The 16,069-nt window shown below is 41.3% G+C and overlaps 1 protein-coding gene across 1 annotated transcript in view; it reads left to right on the top strand.

Annotated features, from left to right (window-relative positions):
- Positions 1–16,069, top strand: part of GOLGA5 (golgin A5) — a 37,569-nt gene that overhangs the window by 461 nt on the left and 21,039 nt on the right. Inside the window, exons 2-6 of the mRNA XM_079767879.1 lie at positions 1,917–2,490; positions 5,934–6,161; positions 8,591–8,810; positions 9,248–9,371; positions 15,039–15,242. Of these exons, the coding sequence (XP_079624005.1) occupies positions 1,947–2,490; positions 5,934–6,161; positions 8,591–8,810; positions 9,248–9,371; positions 15,039–15,242 (1,320 nt within the window). The 5' untranslated portion in view covers positions 1,917–1,946. The remainder of the gene's footprint in view (positions 1–1,916; positions 2,491–5,933; positions 6,162–8,590; positions 8,811–9,247; positions 9,372–15,038; positions 15,243–16,069) is intronic.

Below are 16,069 nucleotides of genomic sequence, written 5' to 3'. Positions count from 1 at the left end.
GGCCGGCCCTGCCGCCGCCAGCCCCCTCCCACGTCCGCGCGGCCCCTCTTCACCTCCGCTGGGCCGTGTCCTGGGCCATTGGCTGCGGCACTATTGGAGGGGTTTGTACCTCTGAAGTCCGTTCGAGGTGTTTGTCTTCTCGGTATTGGTTTAATTGGGTCATTACCATGACGCCACAGGCCTTTGCTTTAAAGCCCCGTTAACTTTAAAATGAGAGGTGCCGTGTAAGGCATTAATAAGTGTTTTTGCTTTATTGGGAGAGAGACTTTGCCTCCGATACCACCAGTGTTTCCTTGAGAATAAGGGATCCTTTACATCTGTAGGGGGTTTTATATGTTACAAAGCATTTCAGCTCCATTTTCACTTGATTTCGCCTAAACTCTGTGAAATTACCCGGGGAGTTAGTAGTCCCATTCCTTTCATAAGGAACAGATTTAGAGGGTTTCTTGAGGTTATTCAGCTACTGAGCCACTAGATGGGAAATGCAGGGATTAGAAAGTGGGTCTGGCTGATTTAGACTTGAGTATCTGAGCTGCCATTTAAACTCTGCGATCTTTCTAAACCTTTTCCCCACTTGCGGGGGGGAAAAAAGATACATGTATTGCTACTTATCGCATAATGCGGTTGTGAAAATCATGTGATGAATGCTTGCACAGCATCTGACATAACAATTCCATTCAGCAATATTTATGGGTGCTTACTGTGTGCTAAATGCTGGGAATTAATTGGCGAGCGAAAAAGACAGGGCCCTTACCCACCTACTCCCCTTCCCTGAGAGGGAGAGAAAGAAAAAGAAACATAATTACAAAACAAAAAAGTGCCTATGACAGAAAAGAGTACGTGTGAACACAGAATGATAAGACCTGATTTAGATGGAAAGAAAAAGGTTTGGGGAGCAGATGACAATTCAAGGGGAGATTAAGAACCAGAGTTAAAGTGAAAGAGGGTTCCAGGCAAAAGGAACAATGTGCACGTTCAAGAAATGTTTAACTTTCTTGTTTGTGTGTATATATATATATATATATATATATATATATATATATATATTTCAGAGAGGAAAGGAGAGGGAAAGAGAGAATCATTGATCAGCTGCCTCCTGCGTTCCCCCTACTGGGGATTGAGCCCCCAACCCCAGCATGTGCCCTTGATCGGAATCGAACCTGGGACCCTTCAGTCCACAGGCCGACACTATCCACTGAGCCAAACTGGCTAGGGCTGTTGGTTAACTTTTTAATACAGTACTCTTTCTTCTATATCACACGGATTAATTACTTGTCATTACTCAGATTCATTGTGTCAAGCTGTAAGTACTCAAACATATATCAAATGAATGTCTATGGAGTCTTATTTTTTAAATTCTTAATTTAGCTTAGTGTGCACATAATAGGTCCTGAGTATTTAACTTATTGAAAGTGTGCTTTAGACAGATATGTGCACACCTTAAATTATCCATTGTAGTGCTGCATTTAAAAAAATAGATTTTGTATTAATCAGAAGTTTCTTCAAGTTTTAGCACAGTAAAACAAACTTCAGGGAATTGTTTTTATTTGGTTGCACTGAAATTTTGCCGTGTTAGATGCTATTTGGATGCTTTTGCTCCATTAACATTTATCCTTTGTTGAAATAGGAGTAATAACAATAGTGGTAGTTGTAATTATGGTACTAGGAACTACTAAAATGAGTGCCTATTGTGTGCCAAACATTCCTCAGTGTTTTTATGTATCATTTCATCTCTAAAATATCCTATAATGTAGGTACATTTATTTTACTTGTTTTCTAGATGAAGTGTCTCAGTTTCAATAAAGTAGTTTGCTCAACATTACATAGCTAGGAAGAAGCAGGGCTAGGCATTCAACCCAGACTGACTCCAGGCTCTGCTGTTACACCACACTGATCACTCCGTGTCCTTTTTACAGGTTCACCAATAGGATTATCCTGCTGCCATCATGTCTTGGCTTGCTGACCTTGCTGGAAAGGCAGAAGATCTTTTAAACCGAGTCGATCAAGGGGCTGCAACAGCTCTCAGTAGAAAAGAGAACTCCAGCAGCATCATATACAGCAAAAATACCGACTATCCTGAACTTCACCAGCAAAATGCAGACTTGACTTACCAGACTGGATCTAAAGCTAATTATATCTCCTCAGCAGCTGATAACATTAGAAATCAAAGAGCCACCATCCTAGCTGGCACCACAAATGTGAAAGCAGGACCTAGGACATCAGTGGAGGCCTCCCATTCTGTTGAAAACTCATCTGTTCCTAGGCCTTCATCCCAGTTTGTTCGGAGAAAAAAGTCAGAACCTGATGATGAGCTGCTGTTTGATTTTCTTAATAGTTCACAGAAGGAACCTACTGGGAGGGTGGAAATAAAAAAAGAAAGGGGCAGGACCCCTGTCCTCCAGAGTTCTCAGACAACAAGCGCCAGCGCCGGGAACACCAGCGTAACCACCATCAAAACCACTGAGGAAAATCCTGGGAGCCAAAGCCATGGTAGCTAATCAGTCCTCTATTTCTTTTAGAGTTAAGCAGATTGGATGTGTCGTCACAGCCTAATACATTCTGGTAGTGTTTCTCGTCCTCGTGTTGTTACCTGTCCGCACTGGTGGAAGGGCAGGCTCTCTGAAATGTGTGGTACACACAAGGGAGACAGCATGGGATACTGTCCGTCAATGTGCAGTCATAGTAGGGACCTTTGAATTTTGTCTGTAGGGTAATTACCCCAGCATCTGAGAAATTACATCCAAAATGATCCTCTAACATATTTTAAGGTACGAAAAAACAACTCTGAAATACGAAAGAAAACATAATGTTGGATTTGGGACTTTCTCAGTTCGTTTCTTTTTGTCATTGGGATTATAAAAATGACAGGAGGCTGTACTTCACATATATATGTTTTTTCCACATGTATTCTTGATTATCAGTTTTTCCTGTATTCCCCCCAGAAGTAAAACTGAGACTGAACTGTGATCCAAGTTCATTAAAATTGCTGTGAAATTACCTCTACCTGGACATCTGCTCATCTGCAGAAAGGAGGTTAACGTGTTAATGTGGCTAATTCAAGTACCTACTAACCTTTTTTTTTTTCCTACTAACCATTTTTAAATGGCAATAAATATGATAGGTTCCTGCAGGGATTCCCTATAAAGTTGGTGATTAATGGAAGCCTGCTATGTTCTTAAATGTTACAGCTTCTCCCACAGTCTTGGCTGCCAGTGAATAAAAGGTGCCTTGTATCTGTAAGATAAAAAAAGTGGTAGAGGTGACCATTTAGGGCTTTTAAGACAGGCGCATGCAGTAGCAGTTGATTATTTATGCACACTTCTACATTTCTTCTCAGCTATCTTTTCAGTGGTTATACAAACATTGAGAACCTAATGGGTGGCAGGATATGGAAGTGAATGACGTGGTTCAGGACCTAGTGGGTGAGATAGACATGTTAACATAATTTACATATAGTGTCATAAATGCAGTAATTGAGGTATTGCCAGAGGGTGGTGAAAACATAAAGGAGAAAGCAACTAATTGCCTAAGTTTTCAGGTCAGGGTTCAGAGGGTCTGTAATTGGAGCTTGGTCTTTAAGAATGGATTGGAGACAGCATCCCCTGCAGAGATCCTTTAAGTTTGTTAGTGTTGTTCTGGGAACACGGAGTGTGAGATAGATTCCTATAAATCATTTTTTGTTAAAAAGTGGTCCCTGGACTTCTTGCATTAGAATCACTTGTGTGCTTAATAAAAAAATGAATTATTGGGTGTCTCCCCAGACCTGATTCAAATTTTCTGGGAATGGAGTCAGGGCATCTAAATTTTTTTTTTGTTTTTTAGGTGGTTGCTAGGCCAGTAAAAATTGCAAGTACTGCCGAAACCAGTTTGGCTTAGTAGCGTCGGCCTGCGGACTCAAGGGTCCCAGGTTTGATTCCGGTCAAGGGCATGTACCTTGGTTGCGGGCACATCCCCAGTAGGGGTGTGCAAGAGGCAGCTGATCGATGTTTCTCTCTCATCGATGTTTCTAACTCTTTCCTTTCTGTAAAAATTCAGTAAAATATATTTTAAAAAAATTGCAAGTACCATAGCAATGTGATACTAATAGAGGTCTTTTAAGCCTAGATTTGACTTGAATTATTTTTCTACTTTTAAGGAAAACAGCTTACATTTTAATTGTAAAAGAGGGATCAACCTGATTGACAGGGACGTTAGTGAGAGAACCAGTTAATACATGGAAGTTACAATAATTGTTTTGTTTCTCTAAGGCAGGGTCTCTCAATTTTGTGACTGTTGACATTTAGGCTGCATAATTCTTTGTTGTGGGGGACTGTCCTGTCCTTTGTAGGATGTTCAGCAGCGTCCCTGGCCTCTTAACCCATTAGATGACAGTAGCACCCTAAGTTGTGACAACCAAATATGTCTTCATACATTACCAAATGTCCTTTGGGGGGCAAAATCACCCCAGGTTGAAAAGCCCACCCTCAGCTCCTTAGAAGTGGAATTGCTGGGTGGTAGGGTGTGACAATGTTCAACTACACTAGTAACAAACACCAAGTTGTTTTCTTAAGAGGTTGTACCAATTTATAATTCACCAGCTGTGACTAAGAGTTTATTTTGCTCTGTGTTCTCACCAAAATTTGATTATTTTCAATGTGATTTTTTTATATTTTTCTAATCAGGTGTGAAAATGTCATTATTTTTTTACTTCTCTCATTGCTCTGTGAGGTTAGGCATCTTTTCAAATATTTGACTATTTGGGTTTCATCTTTTGGGAAGTAGCTTTTCAAGTTTTTTGATCATTTTTCCCCAGTGGATTATTGATTTAGCTTCCTTTGTAAAGTCATTATTTTAGTCCATTTTAATCATTAACTATAGTTCATTTTTTAGTATCTATTTTTTTGAGTAAGGAAAAATATATTTGCATCATATTTAGTAACAAATTAAAAACAGGATGAATCTGAATTTCTGATTCATCTGAGGGTTTCTTTGAGTAAGGCATTTAGATTCTAGTTTGCTATATAACTGAATGCTCTGATCTATTATTAACTCTCCTTGCCTTGAAACCCACAGCTGTTCTTTTGTGCCTTTCCAATATTTTCAGTATTGAGACTTTTTTTTCTCAAAAAAATGTGGAGACAAAAGTGAGACTAATTCTAATCACCTAAATTATCCCTGATTTTATACTTTCCAGAACTGTATTCTTTAATATATATATATATATATATATATATATATATATATATATATATATATATATGTATATATATATTTCTTTATTGATTTCAGAGAGGAAGGGAGGAGAGAAATATAGAAACATCAATGATGAGAGAGAATCATTGATTGACTGCCTCCTGCTCACCTCCTACTGGGGATTGAGCCCGCAACCCAGGCTTGTGCCCTTGACTGGAATCAAACCTGGGACCCTTCAGTCCTCAGGGTGATGCTCCATCCACTGAGGCAAGCCAGCTAGGGCTGTATTCTTTTTCTTTTTTAAGTATATTTTTAAAATGATTTCAGAGAAGAAGGGAAAGGGAGAAAAAGATAGAAACATCAATGATGAGAGAGAATCATTGATTTGTTGACTTCTGCATGCCCCCTACTGGTGATCGAGCCTGAAACCCGGACACGTGCCCTGATTGGGAATGGAACCATGACCTCCTGGTTCATGGTTTGACACTCAACCACTGAGCCACACCAACTGGGGCAGAACTGTATTCTTGTATCTATTCTTTATTACCATTCAGTGTATCCAGGATCCTTATAAGTCTATATGCTCTATTAATAAGAATGAAATTTCATCAGAGGAAAGTCTACTGAGAATTGAAGTTTACTTTTTATGGTATTTTAGCTATAGTTATCCACATGAGCCAAAAGGCATTCTACCAAAGTAGGCTACTAATATCTATGTAGTGAGCATTTCAATGTAACAAAAATGTACTCCCTTTTCACAGAAGCCTCTAATAATTCAGATTCTGGCCATGAAATCCAAGAGGATTCTTCAAAGGACAATGTATCATCAAATGCTTCCTGCGCTGATCACAACCCATTATCGACTGATGATGGCAAATCACATGAACTGTCTAATCTTCGACTGGAGAATCAACTGCTGAGGAATGAAGTTCAGTCTTTAAATCAAGAAATGGCCTCATTACATCAAAGAGCCAGGGAAACTCAAGAAGGTAGAGCCTTATTCATATTGCCCAAGATTAGAAATTTAACATTTCAAAAATAAACTAAAACATTGATTACAGCTAAGCTATTAGAAATACGTTAGATGAGCTCAGTTGATTAGAGCATTATCCCGATACCCCAAAGTTGTGGGTTCAATTCCCGGTCATGACACATACAAGAAATATGTTAGATGAGAATTGTAAAATAGTGTTTTCATAGAAATATAGGGTCCAGATATGCAAATAGGACCAATCATCCTCTCACCAACCCAAAAAAGAAAACATGGGCTTGTTTGGTCATTTTTTTTTTTTTAATACTAGAGGCCCAGTGCATGAAATCTGTGCATGGGTAGGGTCCCTAGCAGCTGTCAGCTGCTGGCCAGGGTCTCCCTTTGCATTCTCCTTGGCCTAGCGCCGCCTGCTCACCTGCTTCACCATCCCACTGCTGTCCCGCTCTTGTCAGGGCCCATTGGGGCCGGCAGCGCCTCCACTGCTGCTCACTGCCAGTGCCGTACCACCGACAACCGCCATGTTCCATGCCGTCCCTGGTGGTCAGTGCATGTCTAACTCCTGGTTGGTTGAACTCCCGCCCCTAGGGGCAATTTGCATATTAGCCATTCGTTATATAGGATATTTTTATTGATTTCAGAGAGGAAGGAAGAGAGAGAGAGAGAGAGAAACATCAGTGATGAGAGAGAATCATTGATGGGCTGCCTCCTGCACACCCCCTACTGGGGATCAAGCCTGCAACCTGGGCATGTGCCCTGAATGGGAATCGAGGTGTGACTTGGTTCATAGGTTGATGCTCAATCACTGAGCCACACCAGCCGGGCAAAGCTTGTGCCTTTTTGTTGTTGTTGTTGTTAATCCTCACCCGACGATATTTTTCCATTGATTTTTAGAGAGAATGGAAGGGAGAGGGAGAGACAGAGAGAAACATTGATGTGAGAGAGACATTGATTGGTTGCCTCCTACATGCACCCCAACCAGGGCCGGGAACCTGCAACCAAGGTACATGCCCTTGACCGGAATCAAACCTGGAACCCTTCATTCCACAGGCCGATTCTCTGTTCATTGAGCCAAACCGACTAGGGCTCCATTGATTTTCAGAGAGTGTGGAAGGGAGAGGGAGAGACAGAGAGAAATATCGATGTGAGAGAGACTCATCGATTGGTTGCCTCCCACACATACCCCGACCAGGGCCAGGGATCGAGTCTGCAACCAAGGTATGTTCCCTTGACTGAAATTGAATCCAGGACCCTTTAGTCCATGGGCTGATGCTCTATCCACTGAGCCAAACCAGCTAGAGTTGGTCATTCTTTTAGGAGCTATGACATTTAAGAACTCAGGAGAACAGAACATTAGTAATCATCTGATTCATTTGGCTGATCTGTTTTGAACCTTCTAGGGAATTGTTCATGAACCAAAGGCAGGATTTAACAAGGTAGTGGACAATAGCCGGTGAGGTCACTGTGTTGCCCTGCTTTAGGGGACATAAAATGAATATGGAATTTCATTTGAATAGTACCCTCTGGAATTGTGCAGTGCGGTGGCCCTAGGGTACAAAACCCTCAAATTGCTCAGAAATGGGTAATTAAAAAGTAATCCCATGACAGAGGTAATGATGGGGATATATGTTAGTGTTATTGTAAGTGTGGCTGAGGAGAAAACAAAAGGAAAAATCTCTGCCTTGATTCCTGGGGATGATTAGAAGAAATGTGGGAGAGTAGGAAAAGTTTTGCCAAGACATGGATGAAGGCCCTGAAGAGTGCATTAGGAAGAGTTTAAGTCTTGTTAGACTGACTTTTAGAAAAAGCTTTACCCAGACTAATGTAGACATAGAGATAGAGCTTTTCCTGAGATCCTGTAGAGTTTGCTTCAATATTAAAAACAAAGTTTGTTTTCCTGGCAAACTCAACCATAGGTGGCATATGAGGGTATGGAAAGTTGCACTGCATTGCTCTTTCTGAATCAGTTTTCTAGGTTAAAAGCATCTTTTTGCCACAGTAATGGAAAGAAACAGATTCTTTTCTGTGCTGCTTTTGTTTGGTTCGGTCTTGCTGGGGTGTACATGATCTACCCTTCATTTGGGTCTGCATTCTTTGTTGTCTCTAGCAGAACTCTACAAATTCACTGACCTAAAACTTTCTGCTATCTCTGGTTTTTGGTCTCCAAATGCTTTATGATATATCTCCCAAAAAAACATTTGTAGAAGAGCAGTTCGCATCATGCACCTTTCCAACCTGTTACAGGTAATACTAGTACAGATGTGAATGTTGGCCTTGAAAAATGGGAGCAAGAACTTTGAAGATATTTGTAAGCTCCTAATTTCGACAAGAAGTAAAGTTCTAAAGAGACTCAAAGGAGAATTTGTGTGTGCTCTGAAAAAAAAAAAAAGTTTGCTCTAATACAGAAACTACTTTTTTTTTTTTTTTTAGAATTAAACAAAGCAAGAGCAAGAGTTGAAAAGTGGAATGTTGACCATTCAAAGAGTGATCGAATAACTCGAGAACTTCGAGCCCAAGTAGATGACCTGACTGAAGCGGTGGCTGCAAAGGATTCCCAGCTGGCTGTGCTGAAAGTGAGACTCCAGGAAGCTGACCAGCTACTGAAGACTCGCACAGAAGCTTTAGAAGCCTTACAGAGTGAAAAGTCACGGTAGCTAATGCTGTTAACAATGGAAAAATGAGCTAGAATAATTCTCCCTTTCCAGTACAAGTAATGATAAGCACTGTAGTGCATACTACCTAATGAAAATTTAACTTGTGGAAATTTATAGGAGGGAAAATTCAGCTTTTATTAATGTTGGAAATATGTGTGATTAAAAGTGGATTTATTATTTGAATCTTGAGATGCATTGTTAGCAAATTCTGAATTTAAAAATATTTGAAGAGTGTCAAATATAAGTGGTGTGTACTTATATTTGGATGCCTAAAAATATAGATGACATTCCATTAGAGGGAAAAGATTTCTTTAAGAATGTTTTAGTCAAACCACCCTTTTTGTGCTAACAAGCCAACACTCTAAAAATTATTCTACCTTGTCACTTGTACCCTGTGGAAATGAGTTATTTCAAGTGATGCATTTTCGTTTAGAATAACGCAGGATCACAGCGAAGGTAGTAGCCTGCAGAATCAAGCTCTGCAAACCCTTCAGGAAAGACTGCATGAAGCGGACGCCACTCTGAAGAGAGAGCAGGAGAGCTATAAGCAAATGCAGGTTAGAATGGGAGACAACAGAGTTCTTTTGTTATTTGACCTTAGGCTGTTTCATAGCACATTTACTCTTTAATAAAATTCTGCAGTGTATTTCAGAAAATTCTGTTTCTGTGACAGAAACAAAATATTTGAAAATTTAGCTTGATCTTTGCTAAATTTATTTAATTTTATATATTGAATACAATTAAAATAGATTTGTTTTGTTTATCAAATTGTAAGAAAAAGTTTATTTAGAAAATTACAGAGGTAGCTGGGCCACGTGGGCTCAGGAAACAAGTTACAGAGGCAGAAAGAAGGGCCTTTGGAGCTTAAGAGAGAGAAAGGCAAAGGTAATGCGCCTGCCTTTACACCTCTATGGGGAAGAAGATGCTTAAAATAGTTAATATTCACTAGAGGTAGACATCTTTCCTTTAATGTGGTTTGCAACCAACATTACCATTATTTGATTAAAGGCTGATTTGGAGCATCTGGTTTATTCTCTGTATTTAAGCCTTTAGTGATTCCGGTTTAATCTGATGATTTTAAGACAAAATTGTACATAATATTTAAAGTTTTACTCTTAAATAAATTAATTTTTGCATCTAGTTCAGTGATTATCAACCCCGTCTACACATTAGAATCACCTGAGTAGCTCTTTCTACTTTCTGATGCCCAGTGTCCACTCCCAGAGAGTGGTCCCATTGTATGAGGGTAGGGCATAGGTTTTGGTGTTTTGGTCTTACGGATTCACAGATATATCTAACTAGAGGCCCGGTGCACGAAATTTGTGCATGGAGGGGGGTTGTCCCTCAGCCCAGCCTGTACCCTTTCCAATCTGGGACCCCTAGAGGGATGTCCGACTGCCCGTTTAGTCGGACAGTCGGACATCCCTCTCACAATCCAGGACTGCTGGCTCCCAACTGCTTGCCTGCCTGCCGTCCTGATTGCCCCTAACCACTTCTGCCTGCCAGCCTGATCACCCCCTAATCACTCCACTGCCAGCCTGTTTCCCCCCAACTTTCCTTCTCTGCCGGCCTGGTCACCCCTAACTGCCCTCTCCTGCAGGGTTGATCACCTCCAACTGCCCTCCCTTGCAAGCCTGGTCCCTCTCATCTGCCCTCCCTTGCAGGCCTGGTCCTTCTCAACTGCTCTCCCTTGCAGGCTGGGTGCCTCCCAACTGCCCTCTCCTGCTGGCCATCTTGTGGTGGCCATATTGTGTCCACATAGGAGCAGGATCTTTGACCACATGGGGGCAGCTATATTGTGTGTTGCAGTGATGATCAATCAGCATATTACTCTTTTATTAGATAGGCTAGAGGCCTGGTACAGGGGTGGGGGCCAGCTGGTTTGCCCTGAAGGGTGTCCCTGATCAGGGTGGGGTTCCCTTGGGGCGTGGGGCGGCCTGAGCGAGGAGCCTGTGGTGGTTTGCAGGCTGGCCACGCCCCCTGGCAACCCAAGCGGAGTATCTGGAATTTATTCTCCTTCTACAATTGAAACTTTGTAGCTTGGAGCGGAGCCAAGCCTGGGGCTCCCTCCGTGGCCGGCAGCCATTTCTGTTGGGGTTATAATTGAAACTTTGTAGCCTTAAGTGGGTGAGCCCAGCCAGGGTGTGCAGAAAGCTTTGCTTCCCCTGTTGCCGGGGACAACCCTGGCCTGCTCTCTCAAGCTCCATTCTGCCGCCATTTCTGTTTGAATTTGTTTACCTTCTATAATTGAAACTTTGTAGCTTGAGTGGAGGCTTAGGCCTGGCAAGGGCAGGCGGAAAGCTTGGCTTCCTCTGTTACCTAGGAAACCTTGCTCTCTGTGGCTGTAGCCATCTTGGTTGGGTTAATTTGCATACTTGCTCTGATTGGATGGTGGGCGTGGCTTTGTGGGCATGGCTTGTGGGTGTGTCGGAGGTATGGTCAATTTGCATATTTGTCTATTATTAGGTAGGATGGGCAGCCAGGGTCCACTGATCTAGGCTAGCTATTAAAAAGGTGAAAATAATTTAGCCCTGAAGTAAATATCAGCTAATGTGGGTTTTAAAATTTTTTTATTGATATATTTTAACACATTATATATAAAGTGCTACATCTCAGTTAATGTTAAAATTTATTAATGAGATTTTTTTGCATTCTTTTTTTACCTACTGAGTCTTTAAAATATAGTGTTTTACACTTAATTCAGTCATTTTTTTCTGAAATATTTGATTTGTACTTAAAAGTTCATAAAATTTATAGATGAAAGAAAAAAATCTGATACCTACATTGTTCTAAACATACTCAGAAGTTTTTCAATAACAGGCAGTTCCTTAAAACGTTAAATATAGACCTACCATATGACCCAGTAATTCAACTCCTAGGTATGTACCTAAGAAAATTGAAAATATATGTCCACACAAGAACTTGTACATGAATTTTCATAGCATTCATTTTTTTCTTTAAAAAATAATCTATATTGTTGAAAGTATTATAGATGATCCATTTGTTTTGTTTTCCCATTGACCCCCTCTACCCATGGGCTATGCATATCTATACTAATAAATTTATACTAATAAAAGGGTAATATGCTAATTAGACTGGGAGACCTTCCGGACGTCCTTCCGAACAAAGCCATGGTGGCAGGGCCAAGACAGAGGTGGTTAGGGGCGATCAGGCCAGGAGGTGGTGGCAGTTAGGGGCCATCAGGCTGGCGGGTGGGGGACAGTTGGGGGCGAGCAGGCCGGCAGAGGGGGGCAAGTTGGGGGTGAGAAGGCCGGTGGAGGGGTTGTTGGGGGCAAGCAGGCTGGCAGGGGGGCAGTTGGGGGCAAGCAAGCTGGCAGGGGGGGCAGTTGGGGGTGAGAAGGTAGGCAGGGGGACAGTTGGGGGCGAGCAGGCCAGCAGTGGGGGCAGTTGGGGGTAATCAGGCCGGCGGGGGGGGGGGGCAGTGGGGACAAGAAGTCCAGCAGAAGGGGGCAGTGGGGGTGAGCAGGCTTGCGGGGGGTGCAGTTGGGGGCGAGCATGGCAGTGGGAGGGGAGGTTGGAGGTGATCAGGCCAGCAAGGGGAGGCAATTGGGGGCAAGAAGGCTGATGGGGGTGGGGGCAGTTGAGGGCGAGCAGGCCGGCAGTCAGAGTGGTTAGGGGTGATCAGGCAGGCAGGCAGGTGTGCGGTTAGGAGCCAGTGGTCCCAGATTGCGAGAGGGATGTCCAACTGCTGGCAGCAGTGGTCCCAGATTGGAGAGGGTGAGGGACAACCCCCCACCTCCATGCACAAATTTCGTGCACCAGGCCACTAGTATGCATATAAGTTCCCCTGTTAATTGCCCCCTCCCCCACTCTTACCTTCCCTCTGAAATTTGTCATGCTTCTTTGTTTCTGGATCTAATTTGTTCGTCAGTTTATTTTGTTCATTAGATTCATATGAGTGACATCTGTGATACTTATTCTCTGAGTGGCTTATTTTGCTTACTATAATACTCTCCAGGTCCATCCATGTTGTTGCAAATGGTAAGAGTTCCTTTTTTACAGCCACATAGTATTCCATTGTGTAAATATACCACAGCTTTTTTTAACACAGCATTATTCATAATATGAAACAGTCCATGTGGCTGTGAGTTGCTGAGTAGATAAACAAAATGTGGTACATCTATACAAGGAGATATTATTCAGGAATGAGGTGTTGATTCATGCTAAACATGGATGACCTTTAAAATATTATGATAAGAAAGAAAGCAAACACAAAGGCCACATATTGGATGATTTCATTTGTATGAAATGTCCAGAATAGGCAAACCTATAGAGTAGGAAAGTAGACTAATGGTTTCCCGGGACTGAGAGGGAAGGAGGAATGGATAGAAGATTTCTTTTTGGGGTAGAAATGTTCTGAAATTAGATAATGGTAATGGTTGCATAACTCTGTGAATACACTAAAAACAACTGAATTATATACCTTAAAAGGGTGAATTTTATGGTATGCGGATTATATCTGAATAAATCTGTTGTTAATTGAATTGACTATTAGTTTTTATGTTTAAATTTAAATTAGTTAAAATGAATAAATAAAATTTATTAATAAAAATTTCATTCCCAGTTGAATTAGACACATTGCACATGCTCAGTAGACAGCAGCAGTAGTTCTCTTGCTCCTTTTCTTTAAAAGAGGAGCTAATATTGGGTCAAAGGTTTGTGGGCTATAGTTCATTGGCATGTAACAATAAATGCTTTCTGACTTCTGCCTCACCTCCTGCGTTATTTCAGTGATGGGAGCTTTTGAGAAGAAGGGTAAAATATAAAACTCAGAGCCACATAGGCTAGTAAGTGACAGACATGTTTTCTTGAGTGTGCTTTAAAAGTTTCTTAAGTTAAAATGTTACATTGATTAGCTTATTAGAAATTTTAAAATAAAGGGAAAACATTAGCCATGCTGTTTGAAAAGATATAACTGTTTACTTAGGTCTTCTATTTGTGTTTTTAAAAATATATATTTTATTGATTTTTTACAAAGAGGAAGGGAGAGGGAGAGAGAGTTAGAAACATCAATGAGAGAGAAACATCTATCAGCTGCCTCCTGGGATGTGCCCGCAACCAAGGCACATGCCCTTGACCAGAATCGAACCTGGGACCCTCGAGTCTGCAGGTCGATGCTTTATCCACTGAGCCAAACTGGTTAGGGCTTCTTATTTATTTATTTTTTTAATTTTATTGATTTCAGAGCGGTAGGGAGAGGGAGAGAGAAACATCAGTGATGAGAGAATCATTGATCAGCTGCCTCCTGCATGCCTCCTACTGGGGATCAAGTCCACAACCCAGGCATGTGCCCTTCACCAGAATTGAACCTGGGACCCTTCAGTCTGCAGGCTGATGCTCTATCCACTGAGCCAAACCGGCTAGGGCAGTGGTCGACAAACTCATTAGTCAACAGAGCCAAATAGCAGTACAACGATTGAAATTTCTTTGAGAGCCAAATTTTTTAAACTTAAGCTATATAGGTAGGTACATTGTTATTAACTTAATTAGGGTACTCCTAAGCTGACCTTTGCTAAAAACTCAAGGGGCCAAAGAGCCGCATGTGGCTCGTGAGCCGCAGTTTGCCGACCACTGGGCTAGGGCTTCCATTTGTTTTCTAATAGACTTTCTAGTTTTCTGTAAACCCCAATCTTCATTGATCAGCTAATATCAGATCAGATCTGATATCCAAATGACCAGATTCACCTGGGAAATTCTTAAAAAACAATTTCCAAGCCCAATCTTGGAAATTCAGTAAATCTGGGGAGACCTTGGATGGCTATATTTCTAACAAACTCCTTAATTATTTTGATACATTGCTGTGTTTGGGAGCACAGTTTCTAACAAATGAAGAGTGTTTTTTATGTGTGTGTGTTTTTAAAAATATATTCTTATTGATTTCAGAGAGGAAGGGAAAGGGAGAGAGAGAAACATCAATGATGAGAGAGTAACATTGATTGGCTGCCTTCTGCACACCCCACACTGGCGATCGAGCCTGCAACCCGGGCACGTACCCTGACTGGGAATCAAACCGTGACCTCCAGGTTCACAGGTCAACGCTCAACCACTGAGCCATGTTGGCCGGGCTGAAGAGTGTGTGTTTTTTTTATCTGCCTGTTAGGTTATCAGGCGAGTTACTAAGTCCCATAAGATACCTGAATGGATGGTTGTAAAATATATCTCAAAGCAGACTGTTACAAGGATGATATAAAAAATTTTTTCAGAGTGAGTTTGCTGCACGCCTGAATAAAATGGAAGTGGAACGTCAGAATTTGGCAGAAGCAGTTACTCTGGCAGAAAGAAAGTATTCCGATGAGAAGAAGAAAGTTGATGAGCTACAGCAGCAAGTCAAGATGAATAAGTCCAACTTGGAGTCCTATAAGCAGGAATTAATTGACTACAAGCAAAAAGCTGCTCGAATACTCCAAGTAAGCATGAAATGTACACATTTGAATGTTAAGGTTTATGCCCATTAACTGGGAGACACTTTGAGACTAGTAGTCTGCGGGATGATTTGTTCATGTTTAACTGGGTTGGCTAAACATGAACAATATTTCTAAGTACTCTGCTTACAAATATTATAAAAAGGAAGAAATGTCTCTTATTCCTATCACTTTTTTATTTAAAATTTATGCTGCCACTACCTAGTTCAGGTCTTCAACCTATCACCTTAATAATCACTGTGAGAATATTAATGTTTGTTGTTAAAACAGCCATTTTATTCTTCCTTGATAATCCTCTTGAATTTTTTAGAACAACTGGTCTAGGTCTCTTCCACCTCTCAGAATTGCCTCATAAATCTTTGTTCCCCTTCATTAGATCTAAGGTGACCTTACCTTCTTTACTAAAAAAGACTGTACTCAACTAGTATAGTTTTCAACTTCTCGTTCCTTTCCCTCTCAGAGGGAAAACGTGTCCTTTCATTTTATTTTTCTAGGATAATTTTTCCTCCTGAGCATTGACTCCATCTCTTCCCACCTTATTGAAGCCCTTTCTCCACAAGTCTGTCCTCTTGCTCTGTGTTTCTGCTGCTGCCTTTCTGGCTCGGCTTATTCAAGGGCACATGCTTTCGTAGTGGAAGAACGAAGAAAAAGCCTTTTGGCTTTTTGGACCACTTTGATCCATTCCCCTGTTCGCCTTTCTTATCAGAATTATTGTATATATCGTATATATGCTGTCTTCATGTTAGAATTATCAACTTTAACTCCCCCGTATAGTTTCTGTCCTCACCACTTTTCTGAAATTGTCTTCTCAA

This window comes from Cnephaeus nilssonii (genome assembly GCF_951640355.1).
Source record: "Cnephaeus nilssonii genome assembly, chromosome: 4".
Classification (NCBI taxonomy): domain Eukaryota; kingdom Metazoa; phylum Chordata; class Mammalia; order Chiroptera; family Vespertilionidae; genus Cnephaeus; species Cnephaeus nilssonii.
This window is presented reverse-complemented; position numbering and strand designations above follow the sequence as displayed.